We start from the raw sequence: 17,556 nt of genomic DNA on the forward strand, positions 1-17,556 counted from the left end.
TTTTCAAGAGAAATGTATTAAATACAATAAGAAAAAAAATGTTCACTCTTTGATTTCAAATTTAAGATTGTACTGATAATTATAATACCATCCTTCTCTCTTTTGGATGGTACTGAGAATATGGGAGGGATATGCAGTAATGTAGAGTTGAGAAATGGGGGGGGGGGGGTGTTACAATTTTTGTGCAATGCAACTCAAGAAGTGGGGAGAAACACTTGAAACACTTGACTAAGTCTTGAGTTTCCCCCTACACTTCATTCATGCTCTAGCTGCTTCCTGCATGCTTCATAACAAAACAGAGCACAGTCAAGGCTTCTCTATTTGTTAAGTAGACAACCAATGCATTAAATGGGATATGTTAACCTGTAGTTTGGGCACTGTGCTGAACTTCCATTTTTTGGTAAAAATGTAAAAATTGCTATAAAAAGTTACTGATTGTTCTCCACTGTAATTGATAGGAAGCAGAGCATGTGGTGCTAAAAGCCAAAAAATCACACATTGTTTTGGGTCACAAACTTTCATATTTGATGTGAGGAAATTTAAGTAATTCAATATGCAGACAATGTCTGCTGTGATTGTCTCCTGTGACTTTTAATATATAGTTTCCAGGCTTAGTCTCTTGACTAAATCAAAATCTGTTGATTTTACTGTACCTGTCAAGAACAACAAGCAAGCTATAATACTAGCTATCTCTCATGTGGCTTACAAGCATGAAATTTGGCACACAATTTGCTTATACCCTGCCAAATGATATAAGAAGGGGTGCCCATGTCAATCTCCTCACGCTTCCGTTTTAAAGAGATCTTTAGTATGCGGAATTCCAAACCGACTACAAGACTGCCGCTCATGCTTCGCTCGACCATCCAAGATGGCGGCGCCCTTGCCGATCATTTCATCAAAGAAAATGTCTTTGGAAAATTATCTTTAGAACATAAAATAAATATATTTTTTATCTATTAGCATGGTTTTAAGCCTGGTTTGAGTGGTAGTTATCCTAATTAAAATGCTCCTGTTTGAGTTCGACTAGTTCATCGTGAAAGTAAAATATCTGTGAGTACCTTACGCAAGAAATCTTTTAATTTGTATTTCATGCCGTTGGACAGGTTGTTTCAATCCTTTTTATTGTTTTAAAGCAGTGACTGGTTGTTTTAATTTAGACAGTAGGCCATTTTGGTGCTTTGTTCTTTTATCTCTGTAGGTATAACAAATAGTTAATTGTTAGAATTATATGGAGAAAAACGGTAATTTTGATTCAAGTAATAAGAACTTTGTTACCTTGTAGAAATTTTGAAATAGCATTTGTCCTCTAGGAGCTTTAACTGTAATGTCACTTGATTGGAAAAAGTGCATCATTTGTCAGGAGTCCACGAGAGAAGCATTAAAGTGTTCCCTAAACAGCAATGGATCACCTGAAGATAACCGACAAACGTATTTGACTTTCTTTCAAAATGTGAATAGCATTCGGGAAGCAAATGCTTTACCCACGGAGCTTAAATTTGGCGACGATGTTGATGTAACTGCCTTTGTCAAGGTTCTTGGCACAAGTCCTGTAACCTCAAGTTTAGCCTTTCAAAGCTTAAGAAAGCTCAAGAGCGTGCAGGCCGAAAACGAGGCGAAGACAGCAGAGCAGACGAGGAGGGAAGACCCGCATCGAAACGCAGGAAACGCCAGTCTAACTCTGAAGAGCAGTCACAATGTTTATTATGTTCAGGTGGAGGCGACAGCGATAAGCTTCAATGTCTCTCGATGCTGGAAACTGATAAGAGCGTCCGTCGAATAACCCTTGAACTGGAGGATTTTGAATTGTTACAATATACAGGTCGTATATCAGAGGAAGAATTAATTACTATTGAAGCAAAATACCATCTGAAATGCCCAATCTCTTTGAAAAATCGGTACAGATCACTCTGTACGCAGAAAGTGCAATGTTCAAGTGATAGAGTGGACGATGAAAAAATGGACGAGTCAATCGCATTTGTCGAGCTGGTTGAGTACATTGAAGGATGTGTGGAAAACGGAACTCATCTGTTTAAACTTTCTGAGCTGTCGTCGTTGTACATCCAGAGGCTTAAAGATCTTGGAATTAAAAAGACCACAAATAAAACCAAGTTAAAGAATTCTTTGTTGGAACATTACAATGGGAGAACAAACTGATGGAAGAAACACTCGCTTAGTTTTTAACGAGGCAATAAGTACTTTACAGAAGACGCTGAAATTCTAGCGAGGGCTGCAACGATTGTAAGGAAAGACATTTTTGCTCACAAAGGATTTTATTTTTCTGGATTTTTTCCAATGGACTGCCAATCGTAATATTTACCATCTAGCTGGAGGTCTCTGATTTCTATCATTCTAAATGGACTTAACATAAGGGATCTAGTGCAGTCAGAAAACCAAGCATGTCTAACAGTCTGCGAAACGATTATCTTCAACACTAAGAAGAGGTCCTACAAGACCAAAACTGGTCAAACTCGCCACTCGGCATCTCGTGAGCCACCTCTATCTCTTGGCCTAAGCATAGCATAGCTCGACCAGAAGTAAAACACTCATGGAAAAGATGTATCAAATGGGGATTTCTGTTTCCTACGATCGCATCATGGAAATAGAAGACTGGCTAATGTCGTCTCTTTGCGAGTGCTACAGGGAAGATGGATGTGTATCGCCTGCTTGTTTAAGAAAAGGAATATTTTCAGTGGGTGTGCTTGATAACCTTGATCATAATCCCAGCTCTACGACATCAGTATCCTCATGTCACGGAACTGGTATCAGCATCCTTTAGTGAAGTGATAAAAACAAGATAAAATTGCAAAAATTGCGAAAAATCGTTTTAAATAGTGGTAAAATGACTCTGTTGAAAATCGTACCACAGGTAGTCCAACTCTCATTGGTGATGTCTTGGGCTTTATCTCGTAGCTCTTGTCCTAAGTGCTGTGCTTCTTGCGTTGTAGATTCCAGTTTCCCTCCGAGTTCATCTTTGATGTCTTGGGCTTTACCTCGAAGCTCTTGTCCTATGTGCTGTACTTCATGCGCTGTAGATTCTACTTTCCCTCCGAGCTCATCTTTAATATCTTGAGCTTCTTCTCAAACTTCTTGTCTTAAGTATGGAGCTTCTTTGTCCAATTGCTTCACTGAAGATTCTATTTTTTTGTTGATGTTTTCGTTAAAAAATAGGAAACTTAGGAAAGAATTCACAGCTCTGATATTGAAAATATACCTACCTTAATTGCGATAGAGCAGCTTAGGAAATTTAAGTGGAAAAGCAATTTAAAAATTTCTGCTTATCTATGCAAGCTTGGTGTGGAAACTATCGTATAAAAGGAAATTGAAATTATGAGTATAAACTCAGCTGCCAACTACCATAAGAATCAATTTTTCCAGAAAGACCATTAACACTTATATTTACCTAAAATTTCACTAGTAATGGTGAACAAAAGTACCTACATGCAGGTGTACAATAAAAGCAAGCAACAAAACAAACATCTTTTAGTTTACTACTCAAAAGCTACTGTGGCTTTTTTTTAATTTTTTTTTCTTTTTTACTTACTAGAATCAAAGAACTTGAATGAACTCGAATAAATTGAAAATGGTTAAATATGGGAAGTTTACGAATAATATGTCCCAAACAAACACGGAAGAATCAGTAAATTTTCCCGTAACAGAGCTTACTTAGGATAGTGGCGAGAAGATAGTGCAGAAGAATGCGGTCAGAATTCCGTGGCTGAAGAAGAATTGTTCATTGAGAGAGCCTTAGAGATTAAACAGAGTTACACAGAATTGTGTACTGGAGAACCGAGTAATTAGAGAAAAAAGTGAAAAAGACAGTGCGAGAGTCTCGGTGCCTTTCGTCGAGCGTGGTGTGTTCGATAGTTAGTTCCCCCGATTCGATAGTCGTAACAGTACTATGAACTTTGGTCATGTGTCAGTAAAGACAGAGTTAACAGTAAAAGACAAGCTGCTCATTGGGGACCCAACGGAGTACAAAATGTCTAATACCCTTTATAAAGCTTCCCTTGCGGGCTAGTCTCCCTAACTGGAGCCTGTGGTTATTTTAAGTAAGGCTATCACTGAGAAGAGAAAAAGAAAATTCGAGCATTTATCACCAAATTTGTTCAAGATGGAATCTCCTTTGGGAGAGTATTGTTTCCATCTTCCAGATAAACGCGAAAAGCTCTCTCCACGGCAGCGACTCCGAAAAACGACTGCAAAACTTTCACCACTACTAGCTTAGTTGAGCTTGCAAAATCTTCGTAATTCTCCCGCACGAACTCCACCATCCGTGAAAGTTCGAAGTCAACAGCTACCACCTCTTCGTGCTCATACTTATCTTTAGGGCCCATCGTGAACCGAGAACCGAGCTGCTCGAACGTTAGTCGCCTCTCGGGAGCCACTCGTTCATCCGACAGGTCCACGTAACCACAGCAACCCCATTCATGCGTATCGAACTTGAGGTACACGGTTGTGAGGCAAAGAGCGCTGATGTCGCTGCCTTTCAACTCTACTCGCAGCTTTTCTTCCAGTCCTCTCACGGCGGTCTGAATTAGATTCACGTAAGGCTTGCCGTCTTTATAGATGTAGTCCTTGACTGAAACACTTTCCACAGCCCCGCAGGTAAACTTGCTTGGGGTAGGCATTCCCTCTGAAAAATAACGAGGGAAAAAATAAGCAATATTTTATGCGCTACATTTTTCGTTGGTCTATTCTAGGATTGCTCATCGTTATGTTTACAGTCTCGTTATTAAGTATCGCGAATTTCTCTGCATTTGGACCCCCCCCCAAAAAAAAATAGGAGAACGGGCCTTAGATGAAACAAAGCTGATGTGTGTCAAAAATCTAAAAGCCTCAGTTTTGAGTTTCGTTAGCTTACCTTGTTCGTGTTGGTGTTGTGTTGTTAAATTCAAATATTCATATTCAGTGCTAAGAGACAAGGGATTGTATAAAGGGGACACGAGTTCATTACATGTAAACCTCAATAAACAAATTTGTTGTGGTGGCTTGTTGTTCAGCTGATAATGATTGAAATGACAACTGCTACTTAATCAACATTAAATATTTTTGAGGGGAATTGACTAAAATCATCGGTGGAATAGGCTCGTGGAAAACTTTTTCCTCTCTTAGTCAAGGATTGGTGTGAAAAAAAACAATCTTGTTACCTGCAGCTGGGATCCCTGTTCGCCAGATTTTCCCGCCATATGGATCACGCGACCTTCGTGACACGGAATGTTTTGTGTAATGGCGGTCGTTTGGTTGTTTTGTTATCGATACGTACATTTTGGTCCGTACATAAAAATCTATTTGGGTGGCTTTAAATGGAGATGTATTGGAGTCAGATATCATTTTCCTTTTAATCAAAATCTAAACTCGTAAACAGTTACAGAACTCTTAACAAAAGGCCAAAAAGGGTGTTTGAACAAAATAGGTACCTCGATTAGCCCTTCTACCGAAGATAAATTTCTGAGGTTTGTCCGCGGTCAGGACAGCGACATGGAGGCCGAAAGATGTGCTGAATACCGGATGGACTGTGGTCTTACACACAACAAACTCTCTCTTTTTAGAGTCTTCTAGGTTCCTCCAGATCTCCCGAACGGCTCTATGATGACAGTAGGTTGATTGTCCAAACATCAGTTGTATTTCTTGTCTTTCTTCTTCCTCCTCCTGAGAGGTAATCAATGTTTTGAGGGCAATGGAAGGATTGTCTGCGATCTTTTTGTCGATAGCATCCTAGACGCACACAAAGAAAATCATTCAAGAGCGGCGACAGATCCAGAGAAAAGGTCCGGCATTCCCCTACATAAGGGTTTTTTTAACCATCTAACGAATCCAAAATTCTTGAAACGACAGATTGCATGTTAATTTTACAATATAAAGTATCTTTAAATGCTAGACTATCAACTTGTCTTGTAATATTGCTTAGCTTATCTATAAGAACAACAAATTCCTGTGTATATTGAGGCACAGCGTTTGGACACCACTTATCAAAATTCCCTGGACCCTTCCCTGAGGAGAAATCTCTATAAGAAGTTTAATTTAACACTTTATCAACTGCAAGAACACTGAGACAAATCAAACGTCTGTTCTGTTCTCTGTACATTTTTACGGTGACGAAAGGGAGAATTTTTTAACGATGCGGAACTCCTTTACTCTCATAATCTTAATGGTTGAGTCAGCAGTGATAATATAAGGAAATATTAGAATATTAGGTGCTGGCCTGAATGTTCTAATAAAAAAAAGTTCTTATGAAAAAAAGAGATGCTAATTTATTTTGAGGCACTCGTTGTAATTTCCATTGTCTGAAACTGTTTTTCTTCGCCGTCCTATCTTGTACGTACAAAAAACCATATGTCAATGCAAAATCTTGTCTTCATATATGTACCTGCCTAAATCTTCCGTAGTGCTCCCTATACTTCCGTTCATAAACCCACTCCTTTGGCACGTCGTTGTACTCCTTATTGCCAACCTCTACAGGGCACAACAGACACTCAGGGGGGAATCCCTGGGGACGAACTGCTGTCTTAAAGTACCCTTCACTGGACTGTTGGTTAAAGAGGACAAATCAATCAAGACATACATAGGATAAGACGGAGAAGCTTAGTGTAAGAAGCCTACGAGCTGACCTTCATTATTAGCGTGGAGGCAAGAGCGTCTCAACTCCCACGGGAAAGCTTCAGGCATCGAGCAAAGCGCGCTGTCTGCAAATGGGTCTGGCACCAATAAAATTAGTTTCAGACCCCTCACAAACCTCTCGCTGGCGAAGAAACACTCCTGCCGCAGCGCCAATAATCCCACGCAAATATTACTAAGCCATCAAAAACTGCGGAAATAGCAGTGCTGCTGTGCAAAAGATCACAAGTTCGTCGATGGGAAAATCGACTTTGTCCAGAGTTTACAATATTTCTGGTGATACGCTAAGGCCAGAGTTTGAAAGTACCAACCCACAACAGTGTTGCTGGGCAAAAGACCACAAATTCGTCCAAAGGAAAATCAACTTTATCCAGCGTTTACAAAATTTCAGGTGATACACCAACAAGGCCAGAGTTTGAAAGTCCCAACCCATCACTTTTTACGAAGTTGTGAGGATATCATGTACTATAGGCATGCCATGCATGCAAGAGTTATTTATTGGGGGTGGGTGGATTACTTGAAACATTGTAAGTTATGTCTACATTTTTACAGAAGGAAAGAAGAGTATTAACGCGGAAAAGAACGAAAATATCGAATTAACTCACACACACACAGGTATTTTGTGGTAGATTGTGTGTGTTGTGCGAATAACTGTGACCAAAAATAAACTGTATTGGTGCCACAGATACCTGTTAGTACAAAATGCAGACTGCAGACCGGATACAAGGTACTAGGTACAAAATGTAGACTGAGAATCTAAAGGATTTTTTCATCTGGTATGTGATAAAATGTCATCTTACAACTTGCTCAGCGTCACGCAATCGCTTTTCCGCGATCAGCTTTCACGATTATTTTCATTATTGTGGTTGGAACATTCCTGGCCCATTTCTTGATCAAAATTGATCTTAATATAATTTCAAGCCTTTCTGTTGTCTTCTCACTTTGCACGCGAGTTGGTTGGTGTGATGTCTGTACAGATTTTACCAACGTAATGAAAATAGATGTAGATGTAGAAGTAAATGAATCCCTTTCTATCTTTAGGAAAAATTTACAAGATATACAGTTGTCCTCATCGTATGACTCAGCTGTTTGTTTTGTAAACAAATAGTCTAGTCACCGATATTCCCTTTTATTAAATTATTGATTACTTTTATAGCAATTATTCATCCTAGATAATTAATTTTTATTTCTTACCTATTACTTATTACTTATACATGTAAATTATGTCAATTTTTTATAGCAAATTTGCATTTAAACGAGCTATTCACTCATATGCGATATGTGGTTAAATAAAGTTACTTACTTACTTACTTAAATGAGATGTCACTATTGAATATTCAACAGGCGCAACATTCGAGAAATATTTGACAGCTTTGCACATGGTCCGCACTAACATCTTTTTAAGCGGTATGTGTTTATTTTGTCGACAAAAATGCGGACCGAGACCAAAACTGTTCCTTCGACTCGATACATTTTCGACGTTAGTAAATTACATCATATTTACTTACCTCCGTAAATCATTCATTCCAGATAACAAAATCAAATAAACATGCAAACGATAGTATCTGAATTCGTCCTTGGCCAAACACAAACGACTCCACAAGATCATTTTCTCCAGACATCGAAAACATACACTAAATCGTCCATTGTTAATTTTAATCGGACATTCATCTGGAGAAAGCACCGAGCAAACCAATCCAGAAAAATATAATCAACACACTCAACAAATCATGAATCTTGCAACACAGCTTGCCGTTAAAGAACTGCTCAAATCAAAATATTTGGTGCAATTCATCAACACCTCAAGCAATATTTGATTCATAATTTTTGCTCTCACTCTCGTCGGGAAGGAACAATAACCATGATCGTGCTACAGTGCACAGAGCTCCATTTTCTTTCGAGCAACTTTCCACCGTTTTCACAGCATGAGTAACAAGTTTATTACAAGTAATCTGATATCTTTCATCTGTCCAGTAGTAATCGCATTTCTCATAAAGCGCGGTAAAATACACGTTAAAGACACAGAAAAGCTAGCATTTCTCATTCTAAAAGACGATTCCAATTTGCCAACCGTTCTCTCCGAATCCCCCATTACTTCGTTGAAAGTTGAACACCTCTCAAACCAAAGAACAAAAACGACGCTCTGATTGGTGCGAGATACATACCCTAGTGCGGCGATCTGATTGGTGCGAGATACATTCCTTAAACGATCTGATTGGTGCGAGCAACATACCACTCTCTGTACGCTAACATAGATATTATTAAAAAGAAAACAAAACAAAAACTTAAAAATAGTAGGGCCCAGCTTAGGCATCGAAACAAATAATACAACACCTGCCCGCACTAATTACCACTACTCCATTACCACTAATTACTACCGCGGCATTACCTCGTCCACCAAGCTCTCAGCAACGAAGACATAAGTATTCTGGAGGAACCCACAGGAAAAGAACTCAGCGCTTTTGGCTTCGGTTTGGTACGGGTTAACATCACCTTCAAGAAAAAACTCTGGTAAGCCATGTGTTAAAGATTAAAAATTTTACATTTAGATGATGAAAGTGATGTTTGCATACGATAAAATAAAAATAAGAACAAAAAAACTATTGCAAAATGACAAAGAAATGGATAAAAAACGCTTAAATCTTTTGAGCAGGGCAGAATAACTTTTCTAATCCAGTAAATGACGAATCAAAGGAGATATTCAAACATTCCGATTGGCACTAAACACGATTGCCAATTCAAAAGTTGGTTGGGAATTCCAATAGCTCGTGTATAAAGTGCTTGTTCTGTTTAATCATGGCACGCAGTTCCTGGTCAAGAAAATTTTAGTTTGGCTTATTTTGACTTGTTTTTCCCTTTGCCGTTGGACTTGAAACGACGAAATTTACCAGTGTATTGACTTGACAAGAACAATTCTGGTCCCACAAGTTTTAACTGCGTAAAGAGAGTGAAGAAGTTTTCGTTGAGAAGTATATCTATAAGCAACAATTGCCAGTGAGAGTAAATGAAAGTAAATTTAACTTTTGGAAACTTTACCACTAAAATACTCCGAAACCAGTTCGTCTGCTGTTGGTCTCATCTCAGGATTTTCCATACGACAGTCCTCGATAACTTTTCTCAATAAACCACCCAGTTCTTCGGGCAACTCCACTCTGTCCTCCTTCTTTATCAAGTTGTTTTGAATACCTAATACACTAACAGAGTTTGTACCCTGCCACGGTGTATTTCCTGTTAACGTATAGGCTACTACTTGTCCATACGAGTAGATGTCAGCGCGTAGATAAAAAAGTTCGTCACCAAAGCCTGTGTGCTCTTCTTCCACGGTTTCATTTTCTGTTGTGTCTGTCAGTTCTGGGTGAAGAAAGTAGCAGTTTGTTTGTAATGCTAACGTACTCATTCTGGATGAAAAACCATTCATTACTGGTAATATTTCACCAGCTATTTGGAGGAAATTAAGTCATGCAGCGTAGGTTTTCACTTAAGTGAAGGAGGGGGTGCATTGGGGTCTATTAGAAACCGCAAAACCGTAGAAAAAATCATTCAAAAGCGTAAAAGCGCTAAAGAATGGGATCAAAACCGCAAACTGCTTGCGAAACCGTCAAAACTGATAAATTTTTACGTACCAGTTATCAAAACTCTTATCGATCCGATACAGTGATGATAAGTGGAACGTACAGAGGTTTTGCGGCATTCAAGATCAGTGGTGGTGCATATTTGCCGCTCAGATCGAAGGGAAACCGGAACCCAAATAGGAAAAAACCCGAAAACCACATCGGATACCAAATCCAAAAACCCATTGGTGTTTTTTACGAATACCGAAAACGGAAAACTGCTAACTGCAATGAACACCAAAACCGAAAAAATTCTGATCAAGGGTCAATGTTACCTTCTTTATTATACTCATTAGCTGTGATGTAACCATCCCACACATCAGGTGCTGTCCAACGTGCATGGAACAAAGACAGATCATTGCCATTCCTCTCAATTGTTCTTGATAAGCCAAAGTCTGCTAGTTTTACCCGCAAGCTTCTGATTTCCAACTTGATTAATTTATGATTTAAAAATAAGGGAATAATCAAGATGATATTTATTGAATGTTTTCTAGTGATACTGACTGAGTTGTTTCACAGCTTAAAGATTGGACGATGTAGCATCAAAGTTTTTCAATATTTTTTCAACTCGTCTATTTTTTATCTTCTGTTTTATATTCAAATTTATTCAATGTTTTCCTTTCCTGGCAAACAGGTCTCAAAAAGGTAATAAAATTGCGGTAAGAGTGATTCTATAAACCCTTGAGTGTTTGCCGTGCAGCATATGTCCAAATAATTTGAGAAAAAAATTGACTCGCTGATTTTTTTTCTTTATTTCATTTTGATCTATTTTAACTAATTAATTAATCAATCATTTCTTTTCCCTTTTTGCATTTTTTCATTAAGCTACAGTCTGTCTTCTTTTTTTCTGACTGAAGTCTAAAACAGATGATTTCTACAGGAATCTCACCAGTATATTGTCAGGTTTTAAATCCCTGTGGCTTATTGGAGGATTCAAACTGTGTAGGTACATCAAGCCATTGGCCATTCCTCTACCAATGGTCCACACTTGACTTTTAGGAAGTCCCCTAGATTCTGGAGTTTTGTGATCCTCGACAAATCTGTAGAGGTTCTTAGGAATGTACTCCATCACCAGAAAAGGGCATCCTGCTTTAAGGGTGAATTTCTCATGTGTACTAACATTCTCAAATGAGACATCACGCTCCAAAATGTTCATTCCTCTGAATGCAATAATGTTATCATGCCGAAAATCTCTGTGTATCAAAAATTTAAAATAATTTTAAAGAAGCTAGTAAGAATGAATTTCCAAAGAGGGGTTTTAACTTTGAGTAAAATGTAACTGAGAGTAACTAGAATAATTTGATATTCAGTAGAATAATTAATAATGGTAATAGGACTAAGTGCAGTCCAATTCGGTTTGTAATCATATGAGTGATAAACAAGATCGGACGACCAAGAAGTGTGATTTGTTTATCATGAGTGTAGTGATTACAGACAGAATTGGACAACATGAAGTCCTATTACCAATTAATCAAAACTATGACAAAATTTGAGAAAGAAACTAGACATCGGAGATATGTTTTCATATGTGAGACAACAACACATATTCATGACGCGTTCCGTCCACTTACACAGGCATGACCTGTTAACTGTCCCTTCAACTGTCCTTTTACACTGTCCAATTACAAGTATGATGTGTACACTGTCCCATAAGTGCTCAAATCAGGTTAGTGATAATCAATCACGTTCTCGAGAATTTGGTTATAACTAATCACATTCACGAGAATTTTGCTATAGTTTTGATTAAAAGCAGAAGAGGAGAAGTGGAGAACGAATGGTTCGAGCACTGAAGTCCAGGTCGAAAGATCCAAATTCAAGACCTGGCTGGCTCAATATGTTGTGCTCTTTGGCAAAGAGAATGTTGTGCTCCAAACAAAGTATACAGGTAAATAGGTACCAGGGTGTTGCTAAGGAAGTCTGGTGAAATGCTAAGGGGAGAGGGGGGGGGGGTAACCTTGCAATGGATTTCCATCCCATTCAGGGAAAGTGGTAACACTCCTAGTTGCTTCATGTTGATTTGGAAATCAGGACAAGCTTCAGCTGGGTGAGCCACTTGGCTCAAGAACAGACTAAAAGCATAAGAAAGACTGAAATAAATTTACTTGGCAAATAAAATCACTCAACTTCAACAAAAGGTTTGAAGAGAGGTTACCAATATTTTAAGCTAATGACTGTAACATTAAACTTTATCTATAGGAAGGGCGGAAATGAGGATGTTTAAAAGTTCACCTTAATAGATTTCCTTCTGTAAGCAGAGATCTTGTTTCTTTAAGATTTTTTAACACTTTGACAGCAACATCATTCCCTTTAAGCTTAGTTTTATAAACACTTGAAAATCCGCCTTCCCCTAGCGGCTCCCATGCTGCTAGTTCATCCTGGCTTACTTTCCCAACAGTCCTAAAACCAGATGACTCTGCAAGGAAAGTTGTGTTCAAAAGCCCATTCTGTTTATATATTAAATATTGATTTGCAGTCATAAATATTGTAAATGATCCCTTTACGCCCTAACATTCGTGTGCATTTTTCTATACTGTTCTCCGAACATTTCCTTCCTCTTCTGCCTGTCTCATACACTGAATTCATCACCTTTGTTTGATTCTTCTGTTGCTACTTGCCGGCTCGCTTCAGTTCCGAAATTTCACTTTCAATTATCGGAAAAAAGCTAAAAAGAAGTCCCGGCAAAGGTCGAACATAGTACAATTGGTAGATGGCGTGACAGCTGTAGCTCAGCTCTATGCTCTATACTCTCATAGAGCACGCTCTTTCAACCAATGACAGCGCGCGTTATATCCGAACTTTATTATAAACCCTAAGAGTGACTAGCATCTAATTTCTCCCTACAACATCACCCCTGAATCACATTAATCACATACCAGGAAGCTTTTAATCAGTAAACAAATTCTCCTTGTCAGCACCTTAGGAAATGTATAAAGAGCAGTATGGAGAATATGTATAATGACATCAGGGGAAAAGGTTAAACCGCCAAGCCTGCCACAAGTCCTCTGTAGCTCAGTGGTAGGCATCCAAAATATGTGTACTAATCCTATCAGAGCACTCTGAGTTCTTTTTCTCCTAGTACGCTTGTGTCATTCACTGAAAACATCAACTTTAATTTCATTTAAGATGTTGACAAGGAGAAATTTGTTTAAGAATCAAGAGCTTCTGCAGTTGGTGATAATTTCCTTTGTTCTTGTGACCCAACTGTTTGTTTCAGGGGTGATATTGTAAGGAGAAATTAGATGCTGGTCACTATTTGGGGTCAATTGGTTGAGGTTACTTCCCACCTTCAGAGGCCGAAAAACTCGATGTTTATTTTATTTGACAAAACTGAATTCAAACATTCAAACTATCGTTTCCATAAAAAAAAACATTTCTGAAATCTTTAAAAGCACACGAGTTATCTGGAGAAACGTATTTTTAAATAGAAGTTAATATATCAGGAAGGTGTCGTAATCTCTGGCCTGAGCGAATCCCCTGGGGGGAATTTTCGCGGCAACCGCTCGTGTTGGGCCTGGTGTTGCGCCTTGCGGCTCGATTTTCATGTTACTTCCACTTCCAGCGCGCACACGTTACAAAATTTACTCAAGAAGTGGGGAAAAAACACTCGACTACGTCTCGTGTTTTTCCCTACACTTCTTTCGTGCTCTAGCCGCTTCCTTCGTGCTTTATAACAGAACAGAGCACAGTCAAGGCTTCTCTATTTGTTAAATAGGGCTCTGCAGAAATTTTACCGTACCAGCCTTGAAAAAAAAACATTAAGAATCGCCTCGAATTTAATTTTCGTTGTCTTGCTACTTGGCTCATTTTGCGGTTTTTCCATTTTTGTCGCGGGTTTTTCTTTACTTTTGGCAACTTTGCTCATTATTGTGTCGCCCTCCTCAACGCTCCAAGCGATCGAAATTAAAAAAAGTGTCTGCAATGGGTTACTTTTCCCCGGGCAATCTTGATCCATCGTCATGGCGCCAGGAGGTTCCGTGGTCCTGTACACGGCTTTCAAAAATGGCGGTACAGTACGCTCGATCGCTGGGGGACTGGAGACGAGAAACATGGAAGTGAGGCATCAGAGGCCAAACAACAGCGTTCTCTTCAGCGTGGCGGTAATTGTTACTGTTTTTAGTGTCTTTTTATCTTCTTTACATCGTGAAAAAATGACATCTAATATCAGCTTAAACGAAGATGACATTCCTGGTGCCTCACTTAAAGGTTGAAATGCTACAGAATTAAAAAACGATGAACTAAAATTTTGGTTGAAGTGTCGAGGCGACTCTGGAAAAGGACTTAAAACAAAAGTAGAACTCGTGAAAAGGTAAGATACACGAAGAGCTCGATTAGTGAAATAGTACGCCTGCCTCCTAAATATCAAGTTATAGCTTCACTCTTTAATGTAGTTGATGTAAGTTTAATCAAAACGGTTCAATATTTTTTTACAGAGTCGAAGAATTCATCAAGAATGGTAAAGATAAACAAATCGTGGATCCCGATCCAAATCAACTGTACACGCGAAGAAAACTTTCTTTGACCAAGTCTACTACTAGTAACTTTTCCAGCGAGCGCCAAGTTCGATCGGTAAAATATTCCGAAGAAAACTGGGGTACTTCTCTTGAGAAAATGCCACTGTTTACAAAGGCTGAAATGGACGAGCACATTGTAAATTCTGGTAAAAAAATCCCCAACAAAGACAGCACAAGCGTTCCAACCAACTTGAGGAAAGCACAGACTTTTCTTCAAGATTAATATCTTCACGAAATTATAACAACAAGTGATCAACGAGGGTTCTATTTTAAAGCCAAATGCTCTCACAGTTTTAAAAAGAATGATGCCAATCATGACCTTAAGCTTGCAATATGCATTATCTCTGGTAAAGTGTTGCTTGCATTTTGTAGTTGTGTCGCTGTAAACTGTAAACTGCTTGGCATTTGGCATCGTACCTCAGTGCAGTCAGTAATAACCCTTGTTGCTGAGTATTTTGCTTTAAAAGCTTCTGGCATGGTGTTGTCAATTACTGTTCTTGAGAGCCATATATTAATCTGAACAAATTTAAGGTACATAAAATTGACCCAGGATATAACAATACGGCTTACTGTTGATAATGAAATATGGAACAGATTACTCAAGTGCTCTTCAGAAAAGCCTTCTCTTAGACGACACATCACTAAGTACAATTGCCTTAAGAGCTCTTGGGCGTCCTTTTTCTGATTTACTGCCGTGTTCGTTGTCGTAAATATCTAGTGAAGGTTCCTCGGTATTTAAAGATGTCCTATACCTAATGTTTTGACCATATTCGCCAGGATCAAGAAAGTCAAACACTGTTTTAAACACCTCAAAGTCAGGAAATCCGGTGTAAAAGCTGATCGACGATGACTTGGAACGAAATCTATCAAAATTGAATAGTTTAGCTTTCAGTGCTTCGTTCTGTTTCATAAGTTTATCAATCTCGGCTTTCAAATCAGCAATCTCTTTTTCCATTATTACATTTAAAGCGTTACATTCTGTTTGAGATCCTTTGTCTTCGAATACTTTGTCTTCAGTCTGAGTTGTCCGTTTGATGGTGGCTGTTCAATCAATTCGAAATTATCTTCATTCTCGCTAACAGCTTCTGAGATATAGTCTAAACCCGTTGCTACTAAATGTCTGAATGGCGGAGGCTTTCGTTTACGAGGAGACGTGCGCCACGAAAATACTGTAGGAACGACTCCAGGTTTGAGATTTATCTTACTTCTACTTAGCGATCTCTGAAAGTCCTCCGTTTTAAAATGCCTCGAGCATACCTTAGTGGATCCACTTATCTGAACGTTTTTCCCTTCGTCTCTCCTTATAGCATGAGTCCATTGTTTTCGTTGAGATTTATCAGTAGGGAAAATAAAATAAGAAATTTTTTGACCCTCTTTCGACGAGAAAATTTGTCCTGAAACAATCACCATTTTCCAATCAATCGAAATCTTGAGTTGTTCACATTGTAATTCAGCGTGGATTTTTCAAATTCAAAGCGTTATAAAGGATGTAATAATAAAACTTCCAAACTTTGACAAGTTGATCGCTCTACACGTGAAAGATGTTTGTTTTGATCAGGCCTCTGATGCTTCGTTTCAGTGCACTCGTTACCAGTCTTCAAACTCCGGTCGCACTGTGCCGCCATTTTCGAAAGCCGTGTATTGGTTTGCGGTTTCAGGAGGCGAGATAATATGAACCTTAAACAATCAGGACGGCAACGCCAAGGAAGACTTCGATTGAAAAATGAATTTCTGCCTTTAATTAGAATTTCAAAAATGGCTACATGTGTTAACCGTCTCATACGGCGCCACACCTCAACTACGGCATAACGTATAAAAGATGCGTTGAGTTCCAAATGGAAATTAAAACAATTTGCCGTCGCGGTTTCGGTTCGCAGACGACGCAAATTGTGGCGATTTCACGTTGTTGTTTTGTATAGGACGGCTAAGAAATGTACAAAGTTTTAAAACTTACGTGCTGCGCTATTGTTCTGCCGGTTGCCGTTGCTGTCGTGGTTTGCTTAAGGTCCCTAATAATCTCCTGGCGTGGCGCGAGTTGTTTGCTAACCTTGAAGAGCTAAAATCTCGCGTTTGATTTTGGAAGGAATACAATCACTTTGAGCGAATATATACGGTAAATAGACTTGACCGATTTTCGTCAATTTTCGCCAAAACATCCAAGGAATAATGAAAAACGAAAGTGTGTCGGGAAGTTTTGATATATGAAATATTTGTCCCGTGGCGTCCATTGGAAAAACATGATTTGAGTTGTCCATTTAAAAGCATACTTTCGTAAAACCAACAACGGGTCAACAATAACAGATCAACAACATAATTTGATGTAATCCCAGTCTAAACTGTCGATTTATCTTTTTGATGAATTAACTTTTCTCGGAAGCGATTGAACAAACCCCAAACAACTGTATAAGACCTGAGGGGAAAACGGGCGAAGTAAGAAACGATAGTTTTACTTCCCGATACATAAAATGAAAAATAACAATAAAATTATAAACATGTATACCTTGTTCGTTGCACGAGGCTTTTATCAGATCAATATTCTTGTTTACTTGATGTAAGATGCATCGAACTTGCTCGTTTGTCACCAAGTCACTTCCGGCCTCGAGAGAACTAATTGCAACACGAATTTGTTTCTGAATTTTGCCCAGCAATTGTAGCCTATTTCCTGCTATTTCATTTAGGGATAAGTTTGCAAAATCATCTCGGACATCCACCATGGTACACTTCAAGCTCAGATGTCACATTTCATAAACATTCGTGTCAAAATATGTCGTAATGAAACTGATTATGGTGCGTTTATCATGCATATGGCGATGAGGTAA

The 17,556-nt window shown here is 38.7% G+C and overlaps 1 protein-coding gene and 1 pseudogene across 2 annotated transcripts; both read right to left on the reverse strand.

Annotated features, from left to right (window-relative positions):
* Positions 1-1,408: 1,408 nt before the first annotated feature.
* Positions 1,409-17,556, reverse strand: LOC136277933 (uncharacterized). Of its 2 annotated transcripts, XM_066160841.1 has the most exons (9): positions 17,238-17,556; positions 12,456-12,639; positions 11,116-11,419; positions 10,502-10,655; positions 9,652-9,966; positions 9,005-9,108; positions 6,368-6,526; positions 5,418-5,715; positions 1,409-4,633 (listed from the first exon to the last, which is right to left on the reverse strand). In XM_066160841.1, exons 1-9 carry the CDS (start codon positions 17,449-17,451, stop codon positions 4,107-4,109), a joined length of 2,259 nt encoding a protein of 752 aa, XP_066016938.1. In that variant the 5' UTR covers positions 17,452-17,556; the 3' UTR covers positions 1,409-4,106. The 2 variants fall into 2 exon arrangements, with proteins under 2 accessions (XP_066016938.1, XP_066016939.1); XM_066160842.1 differs by lacking the exon at positions 12,456-12,639 and having other exon boundaries at positions 17,238-17,377.
* LOC136277791 (uncharacterized) lies at positions 14,661-16,147 on the reverse strand (annotated as a pseudogene).

The sequence above is a fragment of the Pocillopora verrucosa genome, chromosome 13 (genome assembly GCF_036669915.1).
Source record: "Pocillopora verrucosa isolate sample1 chromosome 13, ASM3666991v2, whole genome shotgun sequence".
NCBI classification, from domain to species: Eukaryota; Metazoa; Cnidaria; class Anthozoa; order Scleractinia; family Pocilloporidae; genus Pocillopora; species Pocillopora verrucosa.

Coding starts and splice junctions, on each gene's coding strand:
- LOC136277933 (XM_066160841.1), bottom strand. CDS start 17,451: ATGGTGGATGTCCGAGATGATTTTGCAAACTTATCCCTAAATGAAATA. Junction 9,109..9,651: donor GGTTTCGGAGTATTTTAGTG/GTAAAGTTTCCA, acceptor TTTTTCTTGAAG/GTGATGTTAACCCGTACCAA. Junction 4,634..5,417: donor CGGTAGAAGGGCTAATCGAG/GTACCTATTTTG, acceptor GTTATTTTTCAG/AGGGAATGCCTACCCCAAGC.